Genomic DNA, 26,413 nt, shown 5'->3' with positions numbered 1-26,413 from the left:
CTGATGAATTCAGGCATCCTTACCACAGCCTCACCTGGCACCAGATACTGATTCATTGCCTTTGCGGTCATCTATTTATTTGTGTGAATACCTGAATAATTTCTCTCCCCCCTCACTACTCACTCATTCACTTAGCAAATATTTACTGAAATCCTAGTAATACATATACCAGGCATGATTTTAGAAGGGGCGACCAACTATAAACAAAGAGCTCTGCAATATGACATCCAGAGGTGAAAAGTACCCTGAAGAAATAGGAAGTAGGAGAAGAGGACAGAGAGTATGAGAGGCTGCTGGCTTGGATAGGATGGTGAGGGAGGGCTTCTCGGAGGCAGTGACGGAGCCCAGGTTTCATTGAAGAGGAGGGCAAGTCAGGAGGTGGTCTGGAGGATAAGCATCCCGGGTCAAGGACCAGTCAGCAGTGAGTGGGGCTGGAGTGAAGCAAGGTTGGGGCAAGGTCAGGAAAAAACCACCAATAGAAGCTTTTCAACAAGGAATGACTGTTTAATGCACATCCTCAAATGATCACTGTGGCTGTCTTGGGGTGAAGAATTAGAAAGGTGAAAGCTGGAAGTACTGAGTTCTGAAGCTGTGGTCCTACAGAGAAATGATGGGGGTTTGCAGGAGAGTGAGCAGGGCCGAGGTGGTGACAAAGGACGGAGGTGACCGAGAAAAGGACGGGATTGGAATGTGTTTTGATGCTCTGTGTGTCAAGATTTGTTGATGGTTTCCTCCAACCTCTTCAGCGGTTTCCTTCTCACTTACAGGAAGAGTCCGCAGCCTAAGTATGGCCAAGGAGGCTTTCTGTGCTATGGCCCCATCTCTCCTCTCCCCTCCTCTCCAGCCATGCTGGCCTCCTCACCCTTCTGTGAACAGGTTGGGTGTGATCCCATCTTTTGTATTAGATGTTCCCCCAGATATCAGGCAAGCAGGTATTGACATGCTTCCCCCCACTACCTGGGGTTCTGATCAAATGTCACCTCATCAGAAAATTTTTTCATGAACATCCTAGATAAATGAGACACTTCTATTCCCTGGCTGATTAATTTCTCTTTATAGTACTTACTGACACCTGACAAGTCCATATACTATAGGCAAACATAAAACATGTTACGTATTTATTATTCCCCAAAGGCAGGGATTTGGTCTGTTTTGTTCACTATGGAACAAAACTCCCAGAATGGTGCCTGGCATATAGTAAGTGTATAATAAATATGTGTTAAATTAATATGGTTGAAACAGAGAATGGGAGAAGCAAAGAACGGCTCCAGGCTTTGGGGTCTGAATGATGGTGCTATTGAAGATTTTTCAGAATGTGGACTGGGACTCCTTTGCTATGAGCCTGAAGCTGGAGTCCTGAACGGCTTCATCTATTGCAGGTTTGGAGAAGTCCTCGATCCCTCTAGGCCCATGGAAGCCTGAGAAAGTCCAGAATCCTAGAGGGCTGGGCTCCCTTTCTCTTCCCATGGGAAGAGAGGAAGAAACTAGTGACCAGCCAAGCTTTCTCTCGGTTCCGGAGACTGCAAGTCCCATCTGTTGGATCCCAGCCCCAGCACTGATGCTGGAGACGCTGCTACTCTGTGTGTGGTTTCCGGGCAAACAATTGGCTGCCCACTTTAAGAGACAATATCGCTAAGCACTTTTTTTTTAATGCAAAAAGAAAGAAATAAAAAAAGAACTACCTATTTTCCTCATTCCTGCAGGTGCCCAACCCGATTGACTTGTTGGAGTACATTTTCTGCATTCTTAATAGATAGCTAGCAGGAAATGCTTCGTATAGGCTCAGCTAGAGGGGTAGAAAGTTAGCGAGGGGAGGGCACAAGATCGCCAGGCCCTGCTCGGACCAGTACTGAGCTGCTCTAAAGCAGGCCAGGCAGCTCCGGCCAGCAAAACACACCTTCGCCCGGCCATAGCATCTTGCTGTGTCTCTGCGGCCGATGGTTGAGAAATAAGGTGAGAGAAGGTAGGAACTCTGGGGGAGGCAGGAGGGATGGGAATTCAACTGAGAAGGAACTGGGGCTGGGGGGGAGGTGGTGGTGGTAGGGGGCATCACATGCTTTGCTTAAGGAGATGCCTTCCGGTGCCTTTGAGGCTTTGTTCCAAGTGATCACTGTGACAACCTCTTAGACTCCCCATCCCAAGCCCAGGGGTGCTGGGTACCATTTCTCAGAAGGGTGGTAAGCATGTGCAGGTAGGCATCCTGGTAGAATGGAGACCAAACTGTTGCTCTTGCATTCCTCTTGGCCCAAAATATTTGGGCCGAAAACCAGGCAGTATTTCGGTATGCCTACTTGGTGTCTTAAATTTCTGAGCACTGGAGAATATTGTAATTACACTATTTGAACTACACAGCTGGCAAAGCTTGGCCAAGGCCAAGGGTTTTGTCTGCAAGAGGCTTTCACTACAAAGCCAGGCGCCAATACAGCAGCATCTTGGCCAGGAAAGTCCCATCCATGGTTCCAGGTTTGCGGCACCTAAGCCAGACCCACCCCACCAATTCACTTCCCGAAGAAAGAGACCCTTCAAGGAGGGTTCGTGTGGGGATGAAACCGCTCAAGTCACTGCAGAGGTCCAGTGGGATGCGATTCTATAAAGAGTTAAACCAGGTAACAGCTCACAGATTTGAATAGCCCTTGAATACAGACCCTCATCCCCTGAGGTCTGACTACAGCCGGGGAACTGCTCGTGAGATGTGATCCAGAGATGTACTCCAGGCCTTTCCTTTAGAGTATGTGTCTATGTGTTTGGCAAGGAAAAGAGGGGCATGCGTAGGACTTTAAGATTTATTGAGGATCCGCAGTTGTGTGAGGTCTGAGCTCCCCAGGTGAGGGGGACCGAGACGGTGTTTGCAGATCTGCTCAATTTCTATGGAACTAGCCTGTGGTCTTTGCCCAGGGAGGCTAGGAGCATGCTTCACAGCATTGATGTCTCCGGGGTCCGGCCAGCTGCTTCTCATGGCTTCAGGGAGACTTAGCAAGGAGAGGTGGCAGGCTGGGTCATACCTGAGCTAGAGCACAGGCCACTGACAAGAGGGTAAGAGGGCAAGACCCACAAAGGTGCTAAGCTGCCCTTGTAGGTGAAGGCTTCCAGGAGACGCCATGAGAATGCACGCACAGACCGTCTGCCGGCCTGACTGGGAGCCAGAGGACTGGATCAGGATGAGGGTCCCATGGAGGGGAAGGGACTGTTTGCCCCGACAGGTAGAAAGGGATGGTGCGAAAAGGCCAGACACCGAAGCCAGGGAGATTTTGGGTTCAAACCTCAGCTCAGCCACCACCTAGCTGCATGGCCTGGGCCCTTGATTTCCTCTTTCTCTAAGCCCAGATTTGCTCATCTTTAAAATGGGGATAATAGCACCTAATTTGAGGGTTGTAAAGATTGGAGAAAGTATATTTGGAGCCTCTGGGACAGAATAGGTCTTCTGTGAACTGCAGCTTTAGCAAAAAGGCTGCGTCCATGCTTATCATTACTTGGTCATTCATAATACCATCGCTTTATTATTCATTTGATTTGCTATTTTTTGGAAATATATTTGATAGATAACATTGTAGATTTAACATGTACAACATGTTAATGTGATACATTTATATATTGTCATACAATTACCACCGTGGCCATAATTAACACCTCTATCATGATGCATCATTACCCTTTCTTTTTATTGGTTCAAATAATTAAATTCTAGTCTTTTAGCAAGTTTGATGATTAGAATGCAGTATTGTCTAGATTCACTGCACTGTGTGGTAGATTTCTAGGGCTTGTTCACTGCTTGTTGCACATTTATTCCCTTAAACAACATTGGTTCTGTCCCCCCAGCCCTGGAAATGACCATTTTATTCTGTAGTTTGGCTCTTGAAAATTCCACAGATAGGTGAGATTATACTTTGACTTATGCCATAACACGCTCAAGGATTACACCTTTGTTTTATTGCTCAAAGTCCCAAATATCTGAAGATATCATGTGCTTTTTCACTGAGGAATAATTTGCCTTCAGTGAAACTTGCAGATCTGAACTGCACAGTCTGATGAGTTTTGACACATCTGCATCCATATGTAACCCTCACCCACTTCAGGATGTAAGACATTTCCAGCACCCCCGGTGAGTCCACGCTCACCCTTTTCCAAGCTCTACCTCAAGGCAACTGCTGTCCTGATTTTTATCACCATAGATTATTTGTGCCTGTTTCACGTAAGTGAAGTCATACATATGCAGTCTTTCGTGTCTGGCTTTTGTCACTCAGGTTAATGTTTTTGTGATTCATCTATGCTGTTGGGTGGATGTAGTTTGTGCCTTTTTATGGCTGAAGAACATTCCATTGTATGAAAATGTCACAGTTCGTTTATTTGTTCTCCTGGTGATGGACATTTGGGCTGTTTTCACTTTTATAAACAAAGCCACTACGAACACTCATGTAGAAGTCTTTGTGCACACATCTGTTTTCGTTTCTCTTGGTTATATGTGCCTAGAAGCGGGATTGCTGGGTCTTATGGTAAGCGTACAGTAAACTTTAGAAGACACTGCTGGATGGTTTTTCAGCATGGTGGTTCCCATGTTTTTTGAAATAAGGATACAGTGGATTCATTTTTTTTAGGATAGTGCCTGGTGATGCTTAACGTGTCTATCACCCAGGGGGAAACAGATTGACGTGCTCAGTCAAAGGCTTCTAGAGACAACAGAATCCAGCTGTGACTGGGGCTAAGATTCTGAAAGGAGAACTTTTAAATAAGGGTCCTCTGCTTACTCCCAGATTCCCTCCTAATGTTCCCATGATAATCGACTGACACTTCTGGCAGAAAAATAAAATAGGCTGCAGAATTCACGTACCCCAACCTCTTCATTTTACCCTAGAGGAATCTGAAGGCCAGAGAGGCCCTGTGCTTTCCCCAAAGGCACACACCCAGTCAAGGGCAAGCCCAGGTCCTCTGAGCCCTAATTGGTGTGATTTCCTTGCATTGTGCTTTCTCTGCACGAAATGGCATTTCATCACTCAGCCTTTGTTTACTTAGTGTTAGGTGCTAGAGATAGAGAAAGGAATAAGAAATGGCCCCCATCCTCCTCGATCTCAGAGACTAGACCCGGAGAAGGGCTATTCAACTCTAGTCATTTGCATTATATGCATCAGAATGACTAGATTCAAAATGTCTTTAGCCAGAACTCTGGGCAAGTTGCATTGGATGGCCAGAGGTGACGAAGCACCCAAAACTATTATTTCCCTGGTAAAGGAAGGCCGCGGCTTCTCTCTGCAGTGCCGTCTGCGTGCCTGGTCCCTGCCTGGGTGCAAAAAAGGACAGCCTCTGCCCTCAAGGAGTTCACAGGTAGGACCCATTGAGGCCAAGTTGAAGGCAATTCAGCAAATGACTGTTGGGGCATTTGCTCAATGTTGAGCTAGGTGGCAGGCACTGCTCTAGGCGCACAGGAAGCCTGGTGAACAGAGTGCTCTTTCCCAACAGAGTATCAGTGTGAAAAATGTTAGCTGCATTGGGTGCCCAGTATATCTGTCTGGGGATTCCCTGGTGGCCTGGTAATTAGGATTCCAGGCTTTCACTGCCGTGGTCCGGGTTCAGTCCCTCACTGGGGAACTGAGGTCCGGCAAGCCACACTGTGCAGCCGAAAAAAAACAAAACAAAACAGAATATGGACCTGGATTTAAAGCTCTGACATTTTCTAAGTGATTCTGGGCAGAGTATGTCTGTCTGGAGGCCTTGATTGTAATTGCTAATTCTAAGATGGGGTGGGGGTGGGTGCAGGACCCCATCCCACACGAATCACCATGTCAGGGAGAGCAGGAGAATTTGGTGTGTTTGGTGCTCCTGCACAGAAGTGGGCAAGGTAGAAATCAAGGCTTGCTAGGGAAACAAATTGTCAGTATCCACTGATTGCTTAGCCAAGGTCTACTGGAGTGCTTGTGCCCTTGTTCAGAGGAATCTAGTGGGAGGCAGGCACTTCCCCAGCTGGCAAATTACTGCAGTCTTTGGCTTCAGTGTCCTTTTTCTTTCCCTTTTTTTCTTCCATTTCCTGATGCTCTTCTAATCATGTTCCCAGGCACTCTTTCGCATTTATAAGAGACGACCCCTTCAGCACTCTATCTTATTTCCTGATGACTGCTCAGCAGCTGCGCAGCTCCTGGGAGCCCCAGTGAGAGAACCTGAACCTTAGGCACAAACTGCTTGTCCTCAAGGAAGCCACTTCTGCCAACTTAGCCAAACCGCTTGGGAAAAGGGTGCCAGTAACATTTTGCATTTTGCTCTGCAGCCCTCCCCTGAGTCACCATGGAAGACGTGACGAAGACCACCGTCCACACACAGAGCCCTATTAAAACTGAATGGAATTCCCGCTGTGTCCTTTTCACCTATTTCCAAGGGGACATTAGCAGTGTGGTGGATGAACACTTCTCCAGAGCTCTGGGCAATGTCAAGAGCCCCCAGGGACAGAACCCTTCCAGCCCGAGTGGAGATGTGCTGCTGAGGAATGGTGAGCATGTCGGGAGGGAGGGGCTGGAATTCCCTATCGGGCTATCATCAAAGGACAGTTCTGATGTTCTGAGATGTGTGTATATTTGCTAAAGGCACATCATTCTGTTTAGTGAGAAGCCACACCCATTTCTCAAGTTTCGCTTGAAAATGGACACTGTTTATGGAATTCCCTAGTGGGCTAGTGGTTAAGACTCCATGCTTCCACAGCAGGGGGCACGGGTTCCATTCCTGGTTGGGGAACTAAGATTCCACAAGCCACATGGCGTGGGCAAAAAAAGGAAAAAAAAGGACACTTTAATCAAATTAATATATGGATTTCATTGTGTCCTCAATTATGTTAAATTCTGGGTTCACACTCAGTATGCGATGAGAGCACCATTATTATTATTATTGCTACCTTGGCCTGACAGGGAAAGAACACCAAAGGACTTGGACATATGTGTTCCCTGTAGAAACACCCAGCCTTCTCTCAGCTTATAGTGGGTAGGGTGGGGCCAGAGGGAGGCGGATAAAATGATTGTTTCTCCATATCCCTCTTCCCACCCTTAACAGTACTGGGGGTGTCTATTGCACACACTATTGGGTGATTTTTTTTTAAAGCATTGTCTCATCCCAAAACACTTAGCAATGCCAAAAGGTGCCAAGCTTATGCGTTGAATGCCCGTTGGAGGATGGACATGCCTCCCAGGATGGGGCCTCTGCCTTTTGGGTGAAGCGCTCACCAGTTTTCCGAAGCCATCACTCTGACTGGCCAGAGTCTGGGTCTGGATAGGGAATTGGTGTATTAGCCTCTTTAGCCTTTGAGAATTTTCTTCTCTCTTAGAAATAACTTTTCCAGTCAGGTGAGATGGTTTTCTCCGAGACTCTTTGGAGTTCAGGAAACATGTGGAAGGGGGGGAGCATAGTAGGAGCAGGTACTAAAGCTAACACTGGGGATCAGGGGCTGGGTGGAGAGCACGGAGGTGCTGTCTAAGGGTATGCTGAGTACTTCAGAGCAGCTGCAGGAATGGCTGCTCTTGAGTCGTTTGGGGAATTGATGTGTGGGTAAAAGCCCATCCATGTGGGCAATGGGATTCAGAGGCTCTATCTGGCTCCTAGGAAAGGTCAAAACCCTAGGCTCTTCATGCATAGCTAAGTCTGTCCACTTTGGCTATTTGACTCTGAGTTAATTCTAAACACATTGCGTTGAATATATGACAGTCTTTTCCTTGTCAGCACCAGCAATTCGTCATCCCTCATTTTCTCTCTCCTGCTTGCCTGGTAAATCCAACCTGCTGCTGCTGCTGCTGCTGCTGCTAAATCGCTTCAGTCGTGTCCAACTCTGTGCGACCCCACAGACGGGATGTAACCAATTCTTGGTTGCTTATTGTCCCATTTCTTGGTTTCATTTCGCAGCCAGACTCCTAAGAGGTGTCCATGCATGCTCTTTCCTCTTCCTCTCCTGCTCTCGGATCTGCTCCACTCAGGATGTCATCCTCATCACTCTTTGAAACCAGTCTTAGCCAGGCTCGTGGGAGACTTCCACTTTCCAAAGCAAGTGATCTTTCTCTGTCCTCATCTTAGCTGACTCATCAGCAGCATTTGCTGCAGATGATTGCTCCCTCCTCTTGGAAGTAACCTCCTTCACTTGGATTCCATAATATCACGCTCTCATGGTTTTCCACCTGTCTCCCTGGTTACCCCTCCTTCTCAGTCTCCTTTGCTGAATGTCCTCTTCTCTTCAAGGCTTCATCTCTTAAACATTTGAGGGCCCTAGGACTTTGATCTCAATTTCTCTCTCTACATTCACGCCCTGGGGGATCAATTCTAGTCTCTTTGTCTTAAATACCATCTACATAAACACCACCTATGTGCTGATGAAATATCATATCTTTACCCAGACTGGATTTCAGACTTATCTACGCAGCTGCCTAGTTGATATCTTCACTTCACATAGCTACTAGGAATCTAAACCAAACAGGTCCCAAGCTGAATTTTTTTTTTAAGATTTTTTTTGATGTGGACCAAAAATCTATTGAATGTGTTACAGTATTGCTTCTGTTTATGTTTTGGTTTTTTGACTGAGAAGCATGTGGGATCTGAGCTCCCCTTCCAGGGATCAAACCTGCACTCCCTGCACTGGAAGGCTAAGTGTTAACCACCGGACCACCAGGGATGTCCCCCAAGCTGAACTCTTGATCTTCCCCTCACCCTGCTCCGTCCACAGTCTCAATAAATGGCAGCTGCATCCTTCCAATTAATTGCAGTCATCTTTAACTCCTCTCTTTATCTCATACCCCGCATCCAACCCTTTGAACAATTCTGTAAGTTCTACCTTCAAAGTTTGTCTGAGCTCTGAACATATCTCTCCACCTCCACTCCTGTCCCCTTAGTCTGAAAAGCCACCCTCTCCCCACTGGATTTTTGCCTCCTCATCAGTCTCTCTGCTTCTTCCATTGCTCCCCTTCAGTCTGTTCTCAAAGTAGCAGTCAGAAAGTTGTACCATGTTACTTTTCTGTTCGAAATCCTCCAGTAACTTCTCATCTTACTTGGAATCAAATCCAAGGTCTTCCGGGAGCCCTCACTTGCCTGAGCCCCTGTCATCTTTCTGATCTCATTATCCTCTCAGTCCAGCATAGCCTCCTTGCTCTTTGTAGCTGTGACAGGTACAGTACTGCCTCAGGCCTTTTGCACTTCCTCTCTCCCCTCTTCCTGAAACGCTCTTTCCCAGGTAACTGCAAGACTGCCCCTTCATTGAAATCTCTGTTAGAATGTCGTCTTTCAGACAGGCCTTCCTGAACAATCTATTTAAAACATAGACGTCCCCACCCTGTCACTGTCTTACCCTGTTTTATTTCTCTTAGCATGCGTCACCATGGGGCATATTGTGTATTTTATGGGTTTCTTATCTCTTCCTACCCTCTAGACGCTGTCGGTCTGTTAAGTGCTGTTTTCCAAGTACCCACCCTAATGTCCAACGCATGGAACGTACTCAATAAATATTTAGTGAATGAATGAAATTGTGATTTGGATCACAGGGTGCTGATGTCTGTCGTTGATGGGGGTTGATGGGGTTGCTGGAGAGACAGTATCGTTTGGTATATGGCTTTAGACCCAGGCACCCTGGGGCCGGGTCAGCTTTACTGTTGTTTAACCATGGGACCTCGGGCATATCACTTCATCTCTCTGGGCCCGTTTCCTCATCTGTAAAACTGAGTATCATTGAACTAAAGGAGGAATCAGTGAGATTACTCATGTCAAGTGGCACGTAGTAAGTGCCATGTAGGTGGTAGTTAATATTTGTGGTGTGTAAAGGCTCGAGGCAGGTTTTTTGAATGTCTACAGTGGATGTGAGGGCCCACCTTCAAACCATCAGGATTGCAAGACAGCAGGACCCTCCCCTCAGCCTCCAAGTTGTCCACTGGCTTCTGGGTGGCCGCTGCCCTGTTTCTTAACTCTCCTGACTTCACTTTGTATTCTATGAAGCCCCTGCCCACCAAGGGAGCTTGGCCCAAGACAGCCTTCTCTGGCCAAACAGAGGCGGCTTTCTTCTCTACCTACCTTCTGTGTTGTCACATTTCCGTGTGATAGTCTCACAGATCCCCTGACTGTGACGAGATCTCCCTTGCAGCACGTGTTGTGGGTTAGGCTTCTGTTTGTCCAGCTGACTGAACAAATGAAGGAGAAAGCCTCTTTTCTTCAAGGCTTCTCTTATCACAGTTAGGAGTCAAATTTCTCATAAGCTCTGTTGCCTCCAGGGAGGGTCCCCTGAAAGAAGACGTGTCCCCAGTGGTTCTCACTGGAGGTGTTCTATGAGCTGCACGCAGCTTAGCTCTTCATCACCGACACTTAGCATCCTCTAAGCCCCTGCAGGCCTGCCCCAGGCTGCCTGACCTCAGCGAGGCCCCGGCTAAGCTGAGAACAGGCTCCCATTCATGGGCTCCCATGGCGGGCTCACCCAGGGTGCTCTGACAGGCCCATGTGCCTAGGAAATGCCATTGAATTTCCTGGCTGCTTTTTTCAAATCCAAGTTGTTTTTTTTTTTACTTAGGTATAATTTATACTGGCCCTATTGGTAGGAAAGAAAACACATGCTGAAAGTAGCTGAATTATTTCCCTTTTAAAAGGACATGGGTGATTTCAGAGTAGGTAACTTGGAGAAGCTTCATAAATGTCCATTTCTGGGGGCTTGTCTTGGTGCACAACCCACCCTGTATTCTTCCTGTCCCAGCCACGAGCCCAGCCGCAGGGCTGGCTCCCTTCACTCAAGGGCTGCTGAGAGAAGGTATTCGTACAGCCTGAGCCCTCTGAGGTCTTTTATAGCCAGTCTCTCCTCTCCTCTCCTCCAGAATCCAGTGGGGTTGGGGAAGAAATGCTGGGTTTCTTTCTTTTGTATTTATTTTTTCAATTTTAAAAATTGAAGTATAGTTGATTTACAGTGTTGAGTTAGTTTCAGGTGTACAGCAAAATGATTCAGTTATACGTAAATATATAATATGTATCTATTCTTTTTAGATTCTTTTCCCTTCCAGATTCTTCCAAGATACTGAATATAGTTCCCTGTGAGAGTGTATCTGTTAATCCCAAACTCATAATTTATATTCCCTCTTCCCCCTTTGGTAACTATAACTTTGTTTTCTGTGTCTGTGAGTCTGTGTTTTATAAATAAGTTCTTTTTAGTTTCCACATATAAGCAATATCATAATGATATTTGTCTTTCTCTGGCTTACTTCACTCAGTAAGACAATCTCTAGGTCATCCACACTGTTGCCCATTAGCACTCTCACTAATAATGTTTCTAATGGCCAACATTTATTGAGTGCTTCCTATGTTCCAGGCCCTTTCCCAGGGGCTGGCACATGAATTATCTTAGTGAATCTTCACAGTAACCTTTTGGTTAACTCTCACCTTGCCCATTTCCTGATAAGAAAACTGAAGCTCAGAGAATCAAGTGACTTGTTCAAGATCCCACAGCTCATAAGGGGCAGCTGTTCATAACCAGATCATTCGATTCTAGATACTGAGCTCTTACTGGGCTTTCCAGGTGGCTCAGTGGGAAAGAATCCACCTGCCAAGGCAGGAGATCTGGGTTCGGTCCCTGGGTCAGAAAGATCCCTTGGAGGGGGAAATGTCAACCCACTCCAGTATTCTTACCTGGAAAATCCCACGAACAGGGGAGCCTGACGAGCTACATACAACCCAAAGAACTCTTAGCCATTTTCAAAATACAAGCACATGTTCTGTATTTCATCTCCATTTTTAGTTGGGAAAGGGAACCTGGCTAATCAGCAAAGGACCTAGACAGGTGGTTGTGAAGGAGGGAGTGAGACTGAATAGGAAACTCTCCCCCCAACACACACACACGGGATGCCCTGAAACAGAGCTGTCCCCCACAAGCTGTCTCTCTGTCTCTAGTGTTATTTCAACCCCAGCTAATACAAATAATATTTTCTTTGTTTCTGGAGTACATCGGAGACAAGTGCCACCAGCCAAAATGGCAGAGAGGGGAATGTCAGTGTGTGCACATTGGTCAGGCCAAAGTTGGGAACTTCATGGGGCAAGATGTGTGTGTGTGTGTTAAGAGGGTTCTCGGCTTCCACTTCATCGTAAAGCAGCATTTATATTAAAGGTGGAGGCAGGGGACAAAGAAGGAAGGAAGGAAAGATAGATGGAAGGCAACCAGGCAGTTATGCACTGGCCTTTCACAGCTGTGACTCAGGTTCACTGAGTCAAGTGGGTTCTTAAGTTTTTACTTTAAAACTAATTTTTTCGGGGGGAAAAAAAGGAAAACTAACTTTTTCTAATCACAAAGATACTGTGTTAAGTTTTGAAACTTTACAAAACACAGGAGAAGCATTCAGGACACAAAACCACATGCACATCTAGGCGCCCATACTAAGTTTTACAACCTAATGTCACTTGGCTTTTTAACGGGTAATAAACCATATATATCTTTACTGCCATTTCATATCCTACTAAGACATCATTTCATGCCTCAAGAGTATCCTTTTTTATAGCTGTTTCAAATCTGTTGAAATTTTTGGACATTTAGATTGTTGCCAATCTTTCACTATATGTAAGTATCACATTGAATATCCTTGCAGCTCAACTTTTGCATGCATCATTGATTATATTCTTAAAATATATTGTTGTGGGTAGAATGACTACATCAAAAAGTCCGGTCAGATTTTAGGGTTTTGATATCTGCTGATAAATTGCTGCCAGAAATGTTATGCCCGTTATGCTCATCTGCCAACTTTCCAGCTGCGGGAGTAGGTGCATTCTGAAGATAATAGGAGGCAGAGCTGGCCAAGCATGAAGCTGAGACTCAGCCAGCTCTCCACCTGCCAGTTCTGTGGCCTTAGGCGAGTTACATTAACCACTTTGAGTCTCTATTTTCTCATCTGGACCCTTGTGAAGCTCACCTGAGATGCATCCAGAATGCTATAGTAAGTGCATAGTAAATGAAAGCTCCTCTAGATTTACAATCTTTCTTGCCCACCTTTGATGGATTATTTCTGGGAATTGACACACGGAGCAAAGGCTTCTGAAATCTCCCTTAATTTTTATTTTATTTGTTTGGCTCCACCAGGTCTTAGTTGACACACAGATCTTTGATCTTTGTTGCAGCAGGCAAGATCTTTAGTTGTGGCATGTGGGATCTAGTTCCCTGACCAGGGATGGAACCCTGGACCCCTGCATTGGGAACGCGGGTCTTAGCCACTGGACCACCAGGGAAATCCCGGAAATCTCTCTTTTATAGCCAGTATCTACTCCATCCTCCATATCAGCCCTGCAGCACCGCTGCTTCCCAGGCTCCTTGGCTCTGGCCTTTCCTCCTCTCCCTTCTGTGATGAGTGAGGGCAGAGAGACTTCCTCAGGCCCCCTGCGTTACCATTTGGCTTTTTCCTGGTTGATCCTGTAGAGTGTTGCAAGCCAGGAGAGAAACCCGTGAATGTGAGCCTACGCTGCATTTCTAAACTAAAATAATAATTAATAATATTAACCACAGCAGCAGCTCTCACTTCTTGAGTGCCTATAAGGTCCTGGGCACCATGCTAAACCTTTCACATGGATTGTCCCCTTCCATCCATGGGAAGGGACGTGCTCGGTGTCATTGGCTGTTAAGGGGAAGCTTCTCTGAGGGGTTGACATTGAAGTTGGTGTGTCCAGAAGCCAGCCTGGGACAGGGTGTCAGGGCCACCATGCAAAGACAGAGTGTAGGGAGGATCCTCTGGGGTAGAAGCAAACTCCTTGATGCCTAGAAGTGCTTTCTAGAAGGTTCTGGGGCTCTCAAGCATCTATGGGTGGGCATGGGTGATGTCTCTGGGTTTGCTTAACAGGTGGGAGAGTAGCTTGACATTTTCATCCTAAAGGGATAGGGAGGAAATGGGGACTTGTGCTCTCTGAACAGGACCTGGTCTTACAACCAGGGGTTTCGTGAATGCTAGAGGCATGGATGGAACAAAGAGGCAGGGGCTAGATGCTCAGAGTAGGAGTCCAGGGGTTGGAAGCCTTTTGTATTCCTACTGAAAGAAAGATCCAGCCTGGGGCGGGGAAGGGAGGAGCAAAATAGGGGAAGGGGATTAAGAAGTACAAGCTACTATGGACAGAAGTTACAAGGATGTAATGTGTAGTTCAGGGACTATAGTTAATATTTTAGAATAACTATAAATGGAGTATAATCTCTAAAAATACTGAGTTACTCTGTTGTATACCTGAAACTAAAATAATATTGTAAGCCAATTATATTTCAATTTTAAAAAAGACTAAAGCTGCATCCACTGTAAGACATCATAAGATACAGGGTGGTTAATATTTCATAAACACTGCCTAGTATGGACTCACATCTGAAGGAAAAAAATAGAATATGAAAAACCTAGCCTTCCCTAAATGTCCCCAAAGTGTTCCTTGCTTGCTCTCCATTCATTAATGTAGGCTGGGGTTTGAGAAGGCAGTGGAGTCTCGCCTGGGGCTCTAAGAGGGGGAACTCGGTTAAGGAAGTGTCACCAGGGCCACTTATTTTCACCGGTCACCATGAGCCAGTCCAGTGGTTCTCTGACTAGATGGGTGTGGTTACTGGAGCAGTTTGTCCAAGAAGCCTGAGAAAGAGACCACCAAAGTTCAGGGTGTCCATTCCACGGGACACCACACCCAAGCCTGCCCTGGAAAGGTGACTTTTCTGGGCCCCCGAAGGCCTACAGTTGGGTTACTGTGAATTCAGGATTGGAACTCTATGTCTTCCCACATACTCCCATCCAAACTGTGCTCTGGTGCACTCAGTGACCAACCAAGTGGGCCCTTGGACAGGCACATCCATCCACTCCCCTTAACCTTTCAGTCAGACAATTCTGGAAGGGAAGCAGTTAAAGAAATATTCAAAACACGCTGGGGCCCTGCCTTCCACATTTCAAGCCTTCCAAACCTTGGTCCTATGTATGAGATCTGGAAGGCCAGTTCAGATGGAAACTGCCCAGTTGTCAGAGGCTAAACATTGTTTCTCATTTGTGCTTAGGACATGCAGTACCCTCATTCAATATGAAGCAGGAACAGTGATTAGCCTAAGTCAGCTTAATCATTCTATTTGTGCTACACAGTGGCCCTGAATTGCTACTACCCCACATAGATAACTGCCTCCAATTGCTACTACCCAGCAGATATCAGTTTTCAAAAGTAGCAGTCATCCTCAGGAACAAATCTTGCTAATTGTTTCATTGCCCTTGACCTCATTAAAAGAAGCCAACCGTTGCCCATCGCTCATGAACAATATGAGAAGTTGAGCAGAATATCTGTGCTATGTAGGTTAGGGCTTGTTTTGCCCTTACCATCTATATTACGTGAAAAGCTGTGCTGGTGGGTGAGACACTCCAGCATCACTGGGCAGACCTATCAGAAAAGATCTAGGCAAACTGAACATTCAGGAGTGCTGGGTGAGGTGCACGAGGAAGGGAAGGGGGCCAGACAGCCTCTCCAGCCCTCCAGTCTCCCTTTATCTCCACATCCAGGCCCCCTTCATTATCTTGGATAGATGAGAACCTCCAGGCTTTAAGCACCATCTGCCAGGGCTCTCTCCCGCCTCCCTTCTTGTCTGAGTGGGTGTTGAGAATGGGGAAAACATCCGTCCATGTCAAGCTGCCCAAGACTCTTTGAGAACTCCAATTCAGCTGCTGTTCGAGGCACAGTTTGAATAGTGTCTCTGAGACCACAGGAGACTCCATTCCCATTAGCTAGTCCACAAGAATTTTACAAGAAGAACCTGAGTCACCACTTGACCTTGAACATTTTGCTTTTATAGGAAGAATTCCAAGAAACTGGGCTTCCCTGGTGGCTCAGATGGTAAAGAATCAGCCTGCAATGTGGGAAACCTGGGTTCGATTCCTGGGTTGGGAAGATCCCCTGGAGGAGGGCATGGCAAAACCACTCCAGTATTCTTGCCTGGAGAATCCCCATGGATAGAGGAGCCTGGTGGGCCACAGTCCACAGAGTCACAAAGAGTCAGACATGACTGAGCACATGAAGCAACCACTTTCCTACCCATCACTGACCCCCTCCAGCTCCGATCTCTACTTGGCTAATCTGCTTTGCTAACTTGGTCCAGTCTCTTAACATCCCCATGGCACAGACCTTTCTTGAAAATGAGATTTCAACCCCATACTTGTATGATACCGGCAAACCAGTGTTTGGAATACATTGAAGAGGAAAGGCTTCACAAAACTTTATGGAGGGTTCTTCTCTTCAGTGTATTCAAAACACCAGCTATAAAATAAAAGTCAAACAATGGCAACAAACAACATAAATCACCTTTAATCAAGTAATTCTACTTCTAGAAAAGTTTCCTTGAGGGGCTAGTTGGACAAGTATATAGAGAGGTATATATGAAGATGCTTATCCCAATGTTGTTAATTGAAAAAATGGAATAACTGAGCTGCCCAACTATTGTGTTTGGTAGTCATGTTACTACCTTCTGATGGCATGCCATGCAGTGATTTGAAAAGCTGCTGTTGGTTCTGTGTGTTGCTATAGCAGGAAGTTTGTGATATTTTAATAACATGAGAGCAAACAATGTGTACATATATAGAAATATCCTGGAAAGAAGTACACCTAAAGATAGACACTGATAGTCTCTGATATTATGCTTAGAGTGATTTTTTTTAACCTTCTGTACATTTTTCACAGTAAAAAATACATTCAATTAACCATACATAGTAGGTATGTGCATGCTCAGTGGCTCAGTCATGTCTGACTCTTTGCAACCCTTTGGACTGTAAGTCCATGGGATTTTTCAGGCAAGAATACTGGAGTGGGTTGCCATTTCCTCCTTCAGGGGACTTCCCAACCCAGAGATCTATCAAACTGGCATCTCCTGAATCTCCTGCATTGGCAGATGGATTCTTTACAACTGAGCCACCTGGGAAGCCCCTGTGTTAACCATAAAAAAAGCTAATTCCATTTTGAAAACAATAAACAAATCTGTCTTCTAAATCTTTCCTTCCCAGATAGTGACATGCCTCCAAATCAGTGGCGTTTCTCTGCTCCGTGGACAAAGCCACAGCCGGAAGTATCTTTTGCAAATGGCGCCGCCAGCTGCAGCTTGAATGGATCTGGTCTAATGCCTATGGATCAATACCCACTGTCCCTGACTGGGGGCCCCTCCGTTCAGCCTGGCGAGCTGTGGCATTTCTCCTCCCTTGCCAGTCCCAGCTTCCCAGAGCCTGGCTACCCTCATGCTTTTTCCACTGGGCACTTGGTTCCAGAGCCCCAGCCTGAGGGGAAGTATGAGCCCCTCCTAAGTCTCCTCCAGCCAGAGAGATGCCTAACCCATCCTCAGGAATCTGCCTCGTGGGAGGATGGCAACTCTGCCGGAAGCACAGGATTGCTCTTCAACCTGCCTCCCAGCTCAGCCCACTGTAAGGAAATGCCTCCAAGTACGGTTGGAGGGGTTGCTTCTGATTGGTTGTGGTTGAGAGTGCGTTGACCTGAGATGGGATGGGAAGACTAATTGCTGCCTCTCCAGCTGTGGGGCTTCTGAGGGACAAAACATCTACCTTCACTAGGCTGTATCGATAGTCACTATTTAATGACTAAAGGGTTGCATAGATAGCCAGCCAGATGCAGTTGGCCCAGAATATTCACCCTGGTCTGCTGACTCGGACTTGGCCTAGAAAAATGATAGGCTGCTGCCTAAAATCTTAGGGTCTTGCATTCACCTCACTGTGAACTGCCAGATAAACCCATGTGTAAAACAGAACTCAGTGATACACCTACAGGCTCAAAACTATCCTCCAAATAGGTTGGCAACTTGCAATAATGCCAGACTCCTGGGTAGAAACAAGGGCCGTCTATACCAACCATCTGCTCCACACATTAAAATTCAAAGCGACAGTGGAGGCCCGCCCCCTTGCTGCCTGGAGACCGTCATGGTGCCTGGCTGTCTGGGGCTTTTGCTCCCTGACCCCTACTCCTCCCTGAAGCAAAAACCTCCTTAACGCTCATTCACTGTTATTCCATTTACTCACTCATCTGACATTTAATCAGCACCTACTAGATGCAAAATCTTGCCTGGAGAATCCAGGGACGGGGGAGCCTGGTGGGCTGCTGTCTCTGGGGTCACACAGAGTCGAACACGACTGAAGCGACTTAGCAGCAGCAGCAGCAGCAGATGCAAAATACTCATCGAGAAACAAGACTCCCTTCTTTGTAAAAGGATGGGAAAGGATTGGCCTAAAGTGTACTTTGACCAAAAAAAACAAGTGACTCTCCTGCAAGATTTGCCCTTCACATGAAATATTGGTAATAGTAGATGCTTCATAGTTTCTTGGGGCTGAGTCTCCATCTTTGGCTTTCTGCACCTTGGATGAGTTTTCTTTTACAGCTCCCTGGTCTGTGCCTGAAAGAAATTAGCCAGAAGCTGCTTTTAACTTCTGAACTAAGTATATTTATGTTACACCGAGGCCTAAAGTCAGATGCTGTGTTCCATGCTAAGTCAAAAACAAATTTTCTGTTTAAAATACCATTCCATCATTTGCAGAGTTTGATTAGCAATATACTTAAAGAGTAAATCATAAAATGTCAGCTTGGGAAACCTATGAGAATTTCCATCCTTGTACTCCTTTTCAAAAATTGTTCCTGCTGGATTCAGAGGGGAAAATTGAGGCCAACTGTGTGTATATGCTTGTGCACAACACACAGTTGGAACCCTGTCTCGATGGATGGTTAGAACACAGCTCAAATCATTGCGTCCCAAACAAAAACAAGCCATGCAGCTTCAAATCAAATTTAGCAAAAGATTAGCAAGCATCTAGTATATGCCAGGCACCATCATAGCAAAAGCCACAATGCAGGTGTTATCATAGTCCCGAAAGTTCTAGATGCATTTTCAAACAAATATTCATCACCCAAAGTCTCAACTGTTGCCAACTCTTTACACTCCTATTAATGCTGATATCTACTGGATAAATCAGTGGCTGACAGTCCAGGATCTGTTGAGGAAGTTAGCAACCCTTGATCAGAAACAACTGCCCATAAATGGGAAACAAAACCCCAAGGGCATACAAAACAGAAGTGTGTCTGTTTTTGTAGCATCTGATAAAAAGAAAACATGTCAAATGTCAAAATTGAGGAGCACATGATTTGGGTTCCTTGAGGGGGTACTGTGTGCACTTTCTAACCCAGTCCCTGATTTCATTCCCAATCATATTTTTTTCTTTCCTAGTTAAGAAAATCTATTTCCCCCCTGATGGTGGACCTGCCGGTGCCAGCTTTGCAGTTGAAAGTGAGTGTCTGCTTCTGTCTTTGATATCTTATCTCTGCATCCTGAGAACAAACTTATAGCAGAAAAATCAGGATTTCCAGCAATTGAAATGACCCTCATTTCTGTTATTTAGTGTTTTTACCCTTAGAATTGGTTACCTTTAAGTCTCAAAGAGCCCATGCACTTAGTATCTGTAAAATGTTTTGCCCGTTTTCTAATTTGGCTGTAAAAGCAATTCTATTAAGTTCTTTTATCTGAAGCTGGATTTAGCAAGGTAACCAAGGTGATGCAGGAAAATGAACAAATTCATGAAGGTTAGCCTGCTCTTTCCCCGGATGTTCAGTTTTCAGCCTAGAACATAGGGCCACCCCAGGACTCTGCAGTCAGAAAATGCCACCTGATACCAAAGCCTAGGACTCTGGGCTCCACATTCAATTTGAAAGTGGTGTCAGTAAGAACCGCCCAATGAGGACAATCTCTGGTTTGACATGAGGACCTTCATGGCTCAGGTTTGAATCCACCTTCATTAGCTACTAGCTTCAGGAACTTTAACCACATTTGTTCACCTCTCCATACCTCAGTAGCTTTATTATAAAAGGAGGATTAAAATAATGCCCACCTCATCAGATTTCTGATAAGGATTAATTTACATATATGTATTGACAATGTAAATTTCTAATGGAAATGAGACTCTAGTAAGTCAGCACGGCAGTAAGGGAGCAAAAAGTGCCTTTAGGGAGGGCATCCGTGTGCCTGCAGCTGTTCTCACTCTGTGTGTCCTGAGAGGCATCAAGGGAAGAGTTGCCACCGCAGCCTCCGATCTCTGGCACTGTACAGTTTGGTGTGGAATGGGGGTGAACAAAATATATAGACCTCCCTAAAATGTCCACTCCTTGAGGGCCAAGGTCTTTGAGAGGTGTACTAACCCATCCTGGCACCTGTGGCAGTGCCTGGCATGGAGGTCAGAACATACATGTCTAATGAAAGAGTGAGCAAATGCTGGAAACAATAAGAGAACGTCAGAAAAGGAAATGGTAAAAATCTATCTTCCGATAGAGTATAAATTAAATTTTTTTGATACTGTTGTGTGAAACAAGCAAGTAACAAATCACCTCCGTGAGGAATTGGTTGTGCCCAAGTGACAAGATAGATTTAGGGCTGATCCAAGAGCCTTAGCAATTTCATCAGGCTTCATGGAAGTCTTCCTGAAGGGATGAGCTCTGCTCACTTTCTAATATATGAAATCAGGATTATCAAGTCTCCTAAGTACTTGTTAGCTTATACATTTAAAAAATTGTAAGCCTCAGAATTACCAAAAGCCTGATGCTTTCAATTGCTCATAGGCCCAAATTAACAGCAACACCATGTATCGGTGGTGGCTTATGGAGCTCAAGTCTTCCCACAATGACCTTATGATTCATGTATGAAGACATCTTAGTGGCCTTACATGAGGCATGCAGTAATAGAGGTTGAATGAGTGGAAGAAATGAATATACCCATTAATAGATGAGAAAACTGACTCGCAAACAGGTGAAAGGACTTGGCTTAAGATCAAATAGCAAGTGGCAGGGGTACAATTATTTCTCTGCTCTCACAGTGTCATAATCATCAATATCATAAATTACATTAAACATAAATCATCAAAAACAATTCCAAACTTAAATCAAGTGTACAGCAGTGAAGACTAGCAACCGGTATGATTGCTTCACTGTTATATGGGCTCACTGTCCATCTGTGGACCAGGACAGTATCCTGAGTAAGATGAGGGGGTGCAGAAACTTGGAAAGCATGCAAAGGAGCAGTATTATCCTGAGAAAGGGCCATGTGGAGAATAGCTGACAGGAAGTGTGGAATGGGTACCTGGCTATGCCAACAGCCCCCTGTTGGCTATTCTGCCACTGTGGCTCTGGGCAGAGGGAGGCAGCAGGACACGGAGAGTGGGAAGAGGGTGACTTCCTATGTGAAAAAAGGACCAGGAACACCCCTCAAAGCCCACATTCTTAAGAGAGCACAGCACCCATTTCCCCATCTTGCCTGATGCTGAAACCAGAGGGGAGCTTGTGAAACGCCCAGATTCTGCGCCATCACTTCCTGGTTGAGTGGTTTTGGCGTGGAACTCAGTAGCCTCTTTTTATGTTTGATATATTTTATATTAACCTGATTTGGGATTTTTGTTTTGTTTTGGCCATGCCAAATGGCTTGCAGGATCTTAGTTCCCCAACCAGGGATTGAACCTGGGCCCTTGCAGGGAAAACACTGATCCTAACCATGGGGCCACCAGGGAGTTACCATATATTGACCTGATTTTGAAGTGAGCTAGATGAAACTGTCAGGAAGATTTTGGTATCTGAAAGATTTCCTCTGTTAGCCCCAGATAAATATTTGTTGAAGGAAGACAGAACCCCCTCCTGCGCCTCCAATATGGTCTAGTCCTCTCGAGTGGGTACCACACACCCACATGAGCCAGAGATCATGTGGAGAGAAGGCAATCTTGCTGAAGCATAGTGGAGGCACTCCCCAAACTGGTGCCAAAATATTTAGTGAATTGGATTTTTTTAATCTGTAGAAATAGACAGTGGTTCATTGACATTCCTTCAATGTCTACAGAAAATATTGCCAGACATGGTGCGCTTTTATATATATATATATAATAGTGTATAAAACTCTTGGTCCCTGCTCTCACAGTTATTAGTCTAGTGGGGAAGGTAGATTCCACCAAAAAAAAAAAAGGACAAAATAAAATGTTGCAAGTTATGGTAAGTCTGAAGGAAGCATACCAAGTGTTGAAACAGAGCAAAACAGAGGTCAGCTTTGGATAAAGGGGGTCAAGGGTGGCTTCTATGCTGAAGTGATGTGTGAGCAGGGGCCCACATGGACTGAGGGATGCTGGGAGCTTTAGGAAGAGCTGGGATGGAGATGGGGGAGGCTGCCCTGCCCAGACCAGAAGTGAGTGAGGACCGGGAGAAACCTGAGTGTGGGCAGAGGGAGCCCTGGAAAGGTCAACTGGCCGGCTGACACAGCACCTTCTGGATCATGGTGGGGGTTGATTTTCTCTTCTAAGTGACTCAGTGAGGCATGGCAGGGTTTGAAGTGTGATCCGATTTGCATTTAATAAGGCCACAGAACCATTGTGCAGAGGATGCATTGGAGAAAGAACTGGTTAGGAGGCCAGAAGCACAAGATGGTGGCCTGAATCAGATGGCAGTCGTGGATGCTGGATGAAGTGAATGTGTTTGAGATCTATTAATATGTGGGGTGTTTAGGTTTTCATTTGCGTGCATGAGCAACTCTGTGGATACTGGTACATGTGTGGAAATGAGGCAGATTGTAGGAGAACACAACTTTGCCTTGGCCACATTCACTGTAGGTGATGATAAGACATGCAAGCGGATGGCCTTCTCCAACAGTTGTATGTAAGTGTGGAGTTCAGAAGCGAGGGGAGAGCCTGAGTAAAGTTTTGAGATTGTTCGGTATGAAAATGACACTGCAAGCCACTGAATGATCACCCAGGCAGAGAAAAGGGCAGAGGACAAAGTCCTGGAGTGCGCCAATATTTAGAAGTTGGGGGATGTGAGAACCGAGCAGACGATACAGAGAAGGAGCAGGCCCTGGGTGGGAGAAGCGCCAGAGAATGTGGTGTTACAGGAACTTAGAAGACAAAGTTTCCAAACACAGAGAGTGATCACTTGTGTCAAAGGCTTCCGAGAGATCAGATAAGAGAAGGCCAGAGAAATTGGATGTGGCATCAGAGATTTTGATAACGTAGTTAAGAGCAGTTTTCATTAATAGCATGTGGACGAAAGCTGGATGGGGTGGGTTGAGGAGGGAATGGCAGCTGAGAAAGTAGAGATAGTAAATGGCAGTAGCTTCTTGGAGAAGTTTAGCCTTGAGGGAGGTGAATAAAAGTAAGCTAGTAGCTATAGAGATTAGTGGGGTGAGAGGGTCTTTTATTTATTTATTTTTAAAGAAGGCAAATATTAGAGCCTATACAGAAAAGTAATTAGCCTCCCCCCCCCCAAAAAAAAAATAAACAAACAAACTCAGGTGACCAGAAAGAAAAAAAAAATAGAGCCTATACAGAGATGAAGAGATGGATGACAAGATGATGACAATAACTTCATGGCTGGAGACAATTGCAAGGTTGTGGGGAAGCATTGGCATTTTTTAGGAGGAGGGGACATTCTACCATTGAAAGCAGACAAAGATGGGGAATAAGGACACAGATGCCACTAGATTTGCAGGCTTGTTTGTGGGGAGTTGGAAACATAGTAATCAAATGATTTTGAATCAGCTATAAAGGCTGACATCATGAGTTTAAGTGGAAACAGTTGGCTGACTTGTGTGATTTTTTTTTTTTTCACCAGGGCTGTTGGGTTAATGTATGCACAGAGAAGCCAAACTCTGGCTCATCCAGGGGTTGAGGTTTTGACAAGTGATCATGATGAATGAGGGACCATAACACAGGATCATTGGTATCTAAGCTGCTCACAGAAGGAAATGGAGGCAGATGGAAGGTGCCGGGTAGTAGAGGTTGATGGATTGGAGGATGAGATTATGTAAAATGTGGTGATAAGACTGCTTAAGCTGATGACATCGGGAGATGGTGGTTTGAAACTGAGATGGTGGGGTGACAGCTGTGTACGTGATGACAAGGTCTAGTGTGTGACCATGGTGAATGGCTGACTGAGGCGCCGTGAGCCAAAGGTGCAGGGAATGGCAAGAATCACAGAAATGAGGTAAAAGAAGAACCCATAGCTCGCTACCCCACGGGTGTGGTTTATCCTCATTTCACAGATGGGAACATGGAGTTTTAGGGAGGTTAAGTAACTTACCAGAGTCAAGTAATGCCAGGGTCAGTTTTCTGTCCTTGGTCTTACCCAGTAAGCTAGCTGCAGTGTGACCACACGGATAATTCTACTCTACTCCATATAAGGACACTACCTCTTGAACAAATATTCCTGAGCCTATCTGTGCCAGGCACTGTTCTAAGGGCTTTACATGTGTTTTAACTCATGTAGGCAATAGATATCATTAGTCTTCCCATTTACCAGATGGAGGAAAGGGGAACTCAGATAGGCTAGGTAACTTGCCTGAGGTCACACAGCTAAGAGTGGTGAGGTCAAGACTCAAACCTGGGTTCCTTGGGCACCAAGCCAGCTGCTACCTCATCAAGCTTATTCTATTTTTCAGGAAGCCAGTCTCCAGAGAGAAGAAGAGATCTGTTCTTTTACTGAACGTGGGTTTAAAGAAGAGAATTCCTTTTTCCGAACCTGCTTTCTGGTTTTCTGCTGTGAATCCAGAGGGTCTGGAGACATCACCGTCCTTTTTTCTTGTTGCCACCAAAGAGCACTGGGTTCAAAGCAAGTTTCTGCTCTCCCTGAAATTCTATACTTTTTCTTGGCACCTATGCCCCGCAGCAGGTTTTTGTTTTTGTTTTTTTTTTTAACTTGTTAAGTGAAGTCTCGAGCATATAAGATGGTTAAAAGAGCTGTTTAGTGGTGGGGAGCAACCCTGTAGATGTCCCAATAAAATGACAAAATTTCACCCTCTGTGTTCACTGCCCTCCTTCTTAGCAATTGGCCAACTTGCCCTCCATCAGCACGGTTGCCCGCATCAAAACACTGACCACATGGTAACCCAATGGGGTTGTCCCACTCTGCCAACTGAATAGAGAGATTCCAGAAACAGCCTGACACTTTCTAGCCTTAACCAGATGATGCCCAGCTTCCCTGTTAATGGCATTGGCAAGACCCACAGAGAGTGGCTGGGAGGCAGGACGGTTCCTGCATCCCTGAAGTTTGAAGGGAAGCTGAAGAGGTCTCAGGCTGGCCTTGATGAATGAGATACTGTCACTTGGAAAATATGATCACTTAATTCCAAAAAAGTGATTCTAATCACTGAGCAATCTGACAAATAACTCGCAAATTAGTAAGCAAACTGTCCCATCCCAAGCCAGGCCTAGAGTAAGTTCTGTATCCAGAGCATTCTTAGATGAGCTCCATGACTTCTTGGCTGCCCTCCCTCCGAGGAGGACCTTGGGTCTCCACACCCCACGTGTGCTTGTCTGCACCTTACAACCTTGCACAGGGGCCCGCCTGACTGCCATCACCACAGGATCTTTCCTGTAGCTCTTCCCCTGTCAGTGACATCGAGAAAACAGTAACTTTCTTTTCAGCAGAGAACCACTTGGAGCTACCTGGTGGATACCCACATGGGTCCAAGACCAGTCAGTGGGACCTCCTTGCTGATTGTTTCTGGATGAAATGACCAATTTCTCCAATTCTTCCATCTCTCCAATCTGGTAGACAGCTCACAGTCCAGCATGAGCTTGGGTACTTAGCTCTTGACAATCCCGGTATCCCTGCCCTCAGCATTCCCCACACATACACCCCCTGTTCCCATAGCTCAAAGGGTTAATAATACAAGGGACACTTCTGGATTAAGCTATTCTTAATTCTAAATTTCTTCACATCCATGATCTCATGCAAACTTGACAGCAACTCTGCTATTGACATGATTACCTTTACGTAATACATGTGGGTACCAAGGCTCAGAGTTGGGCCAATGACCTGCCCAAGGTCACGTAGCCCAGGCTGGATCCCAGGTCTGATCTCAGGGCTCTTTTCTCTCCATAATACTTATCAAGGGTTACCATCAAGGTGGCTCTTAGATATTTAGTTCTCTCATCTGCCATGTAAATAAAGACCACAGCTTTTACATGAGTGAATCGGGTAACCTTGGTAGTAATAGAGTAATTTCTCTTGTCTCAATCAGTTTTTCCAACGTGTTACATGTGTTTCTGAGATTTACTAAGAGAAAAAAAAAAAAAGCCAGTACATTTTCCTTCAAAGTTATTTTCCTTCGAAAGTGCTGTTCTTTTTTAGGTGATGGTTGGGAAAATTCTGGGTGGAGGCTGACTCTAGTACTTGTGATGCATCATTATACAAGGGTGTTTATCTTGGCTCACTGTAGAAAGATTCGTCTGTGTTAGAAGGTAACTTGTACCATCAGAATTGAACTCTTAATTATGCTATTTAGGGAAAAAAAATGATTCCAAGAGGGCTGGCATTTGGTGTAAGCTGGGTAATCTGATGTTTTTTCCCCAAAAATCCCTCAGCTTGGAAGTTCTCTCGTATAAAGCTGAACGCAGTAGTCAATTTTCCCATATTGACAAAGAGGAAAGAAAAGGCCTCCTGTCTCTGAAAGACT

The 26,413-nt window shown here is 45.5% G+C and overlaps 1 protein-coding gene across 1 annotated transcript; it reads left to right on the top strand.

Annotated features, from left to right (window-relative positions):
* The first annotated feature begins 1,780 nt into the window (after nt 1–1,780).
* VGLL1 (vestigial like family member 1) lies at nt 1,781–24,709 on the top strand. Its single transcript, XM_002699589.6, has 5 exons — nt 1,781–1,953; nt 6,254–6,472; nt 16,950–17,360; nt 19,166–19,225; nt 24,395–24,709. Exons 2-5 carry the CDS (start codon nt 6,271–6,273, stop codon nt 24,436–24,438), a joined length of 717 nt encoding a protein of 238 aa, XP_002699635.1. The 5' UTR covers nt 1,781–1,953; nt 6,254–6,270; the 3' UTR covers nt 24,439–24,709.
* The last annotated feature ends 1,704 nt before the right edge of the window (nt 24,710–26,413 follow it).

Source organism: Bos taurus, unplaced genomic scaffold, assembly GCF_002263795.3.
Source record: "Bos taurus isolate L1 Dominette 01449 registration number 42190680 breed Hereford unplaced genomic scaffold, ARS-UCD2.0 Super-Scaffold_1723_ScbfJmS_2085, whole genome shotgun sequence".
Classification (NCBI taxonomy): Eukaryota; Metazoa; Chordata; class Mammalia; order Artiodactyla; family Bovidae; genus Bos; species Bos taurus.
Note: the sequence above shows the minus strand (reverse complement) of the source record. Positions and strands in the feature narration are given on the sequence as shown.

Excerpts from the sequence above, each read along its gene's own strand:
- VGLL1 (XM_002699589.6), top strand. The coding sequence starts at position 6,271 with ATGGAAGACGTGACGAAGACCACCGTCCACACACAGAGCCCTATTAAA. Across the intron at positions 6,473-16,949 it reads AGATGTGCTGCTGAGGAATG|ATAGTGACATGCCTCCAAAT; the intron begins GTGAGCATGTCG and ends TTTCCTTCCCAG. Across the intron at positions 17,361-19,165 it reads GCCTCCCAGCTCAGCCCACT|TTAAGAAAATCTATTTCCCC; the intron begins GTAAGGAAATGC and ends TTTCTTTCCTAG.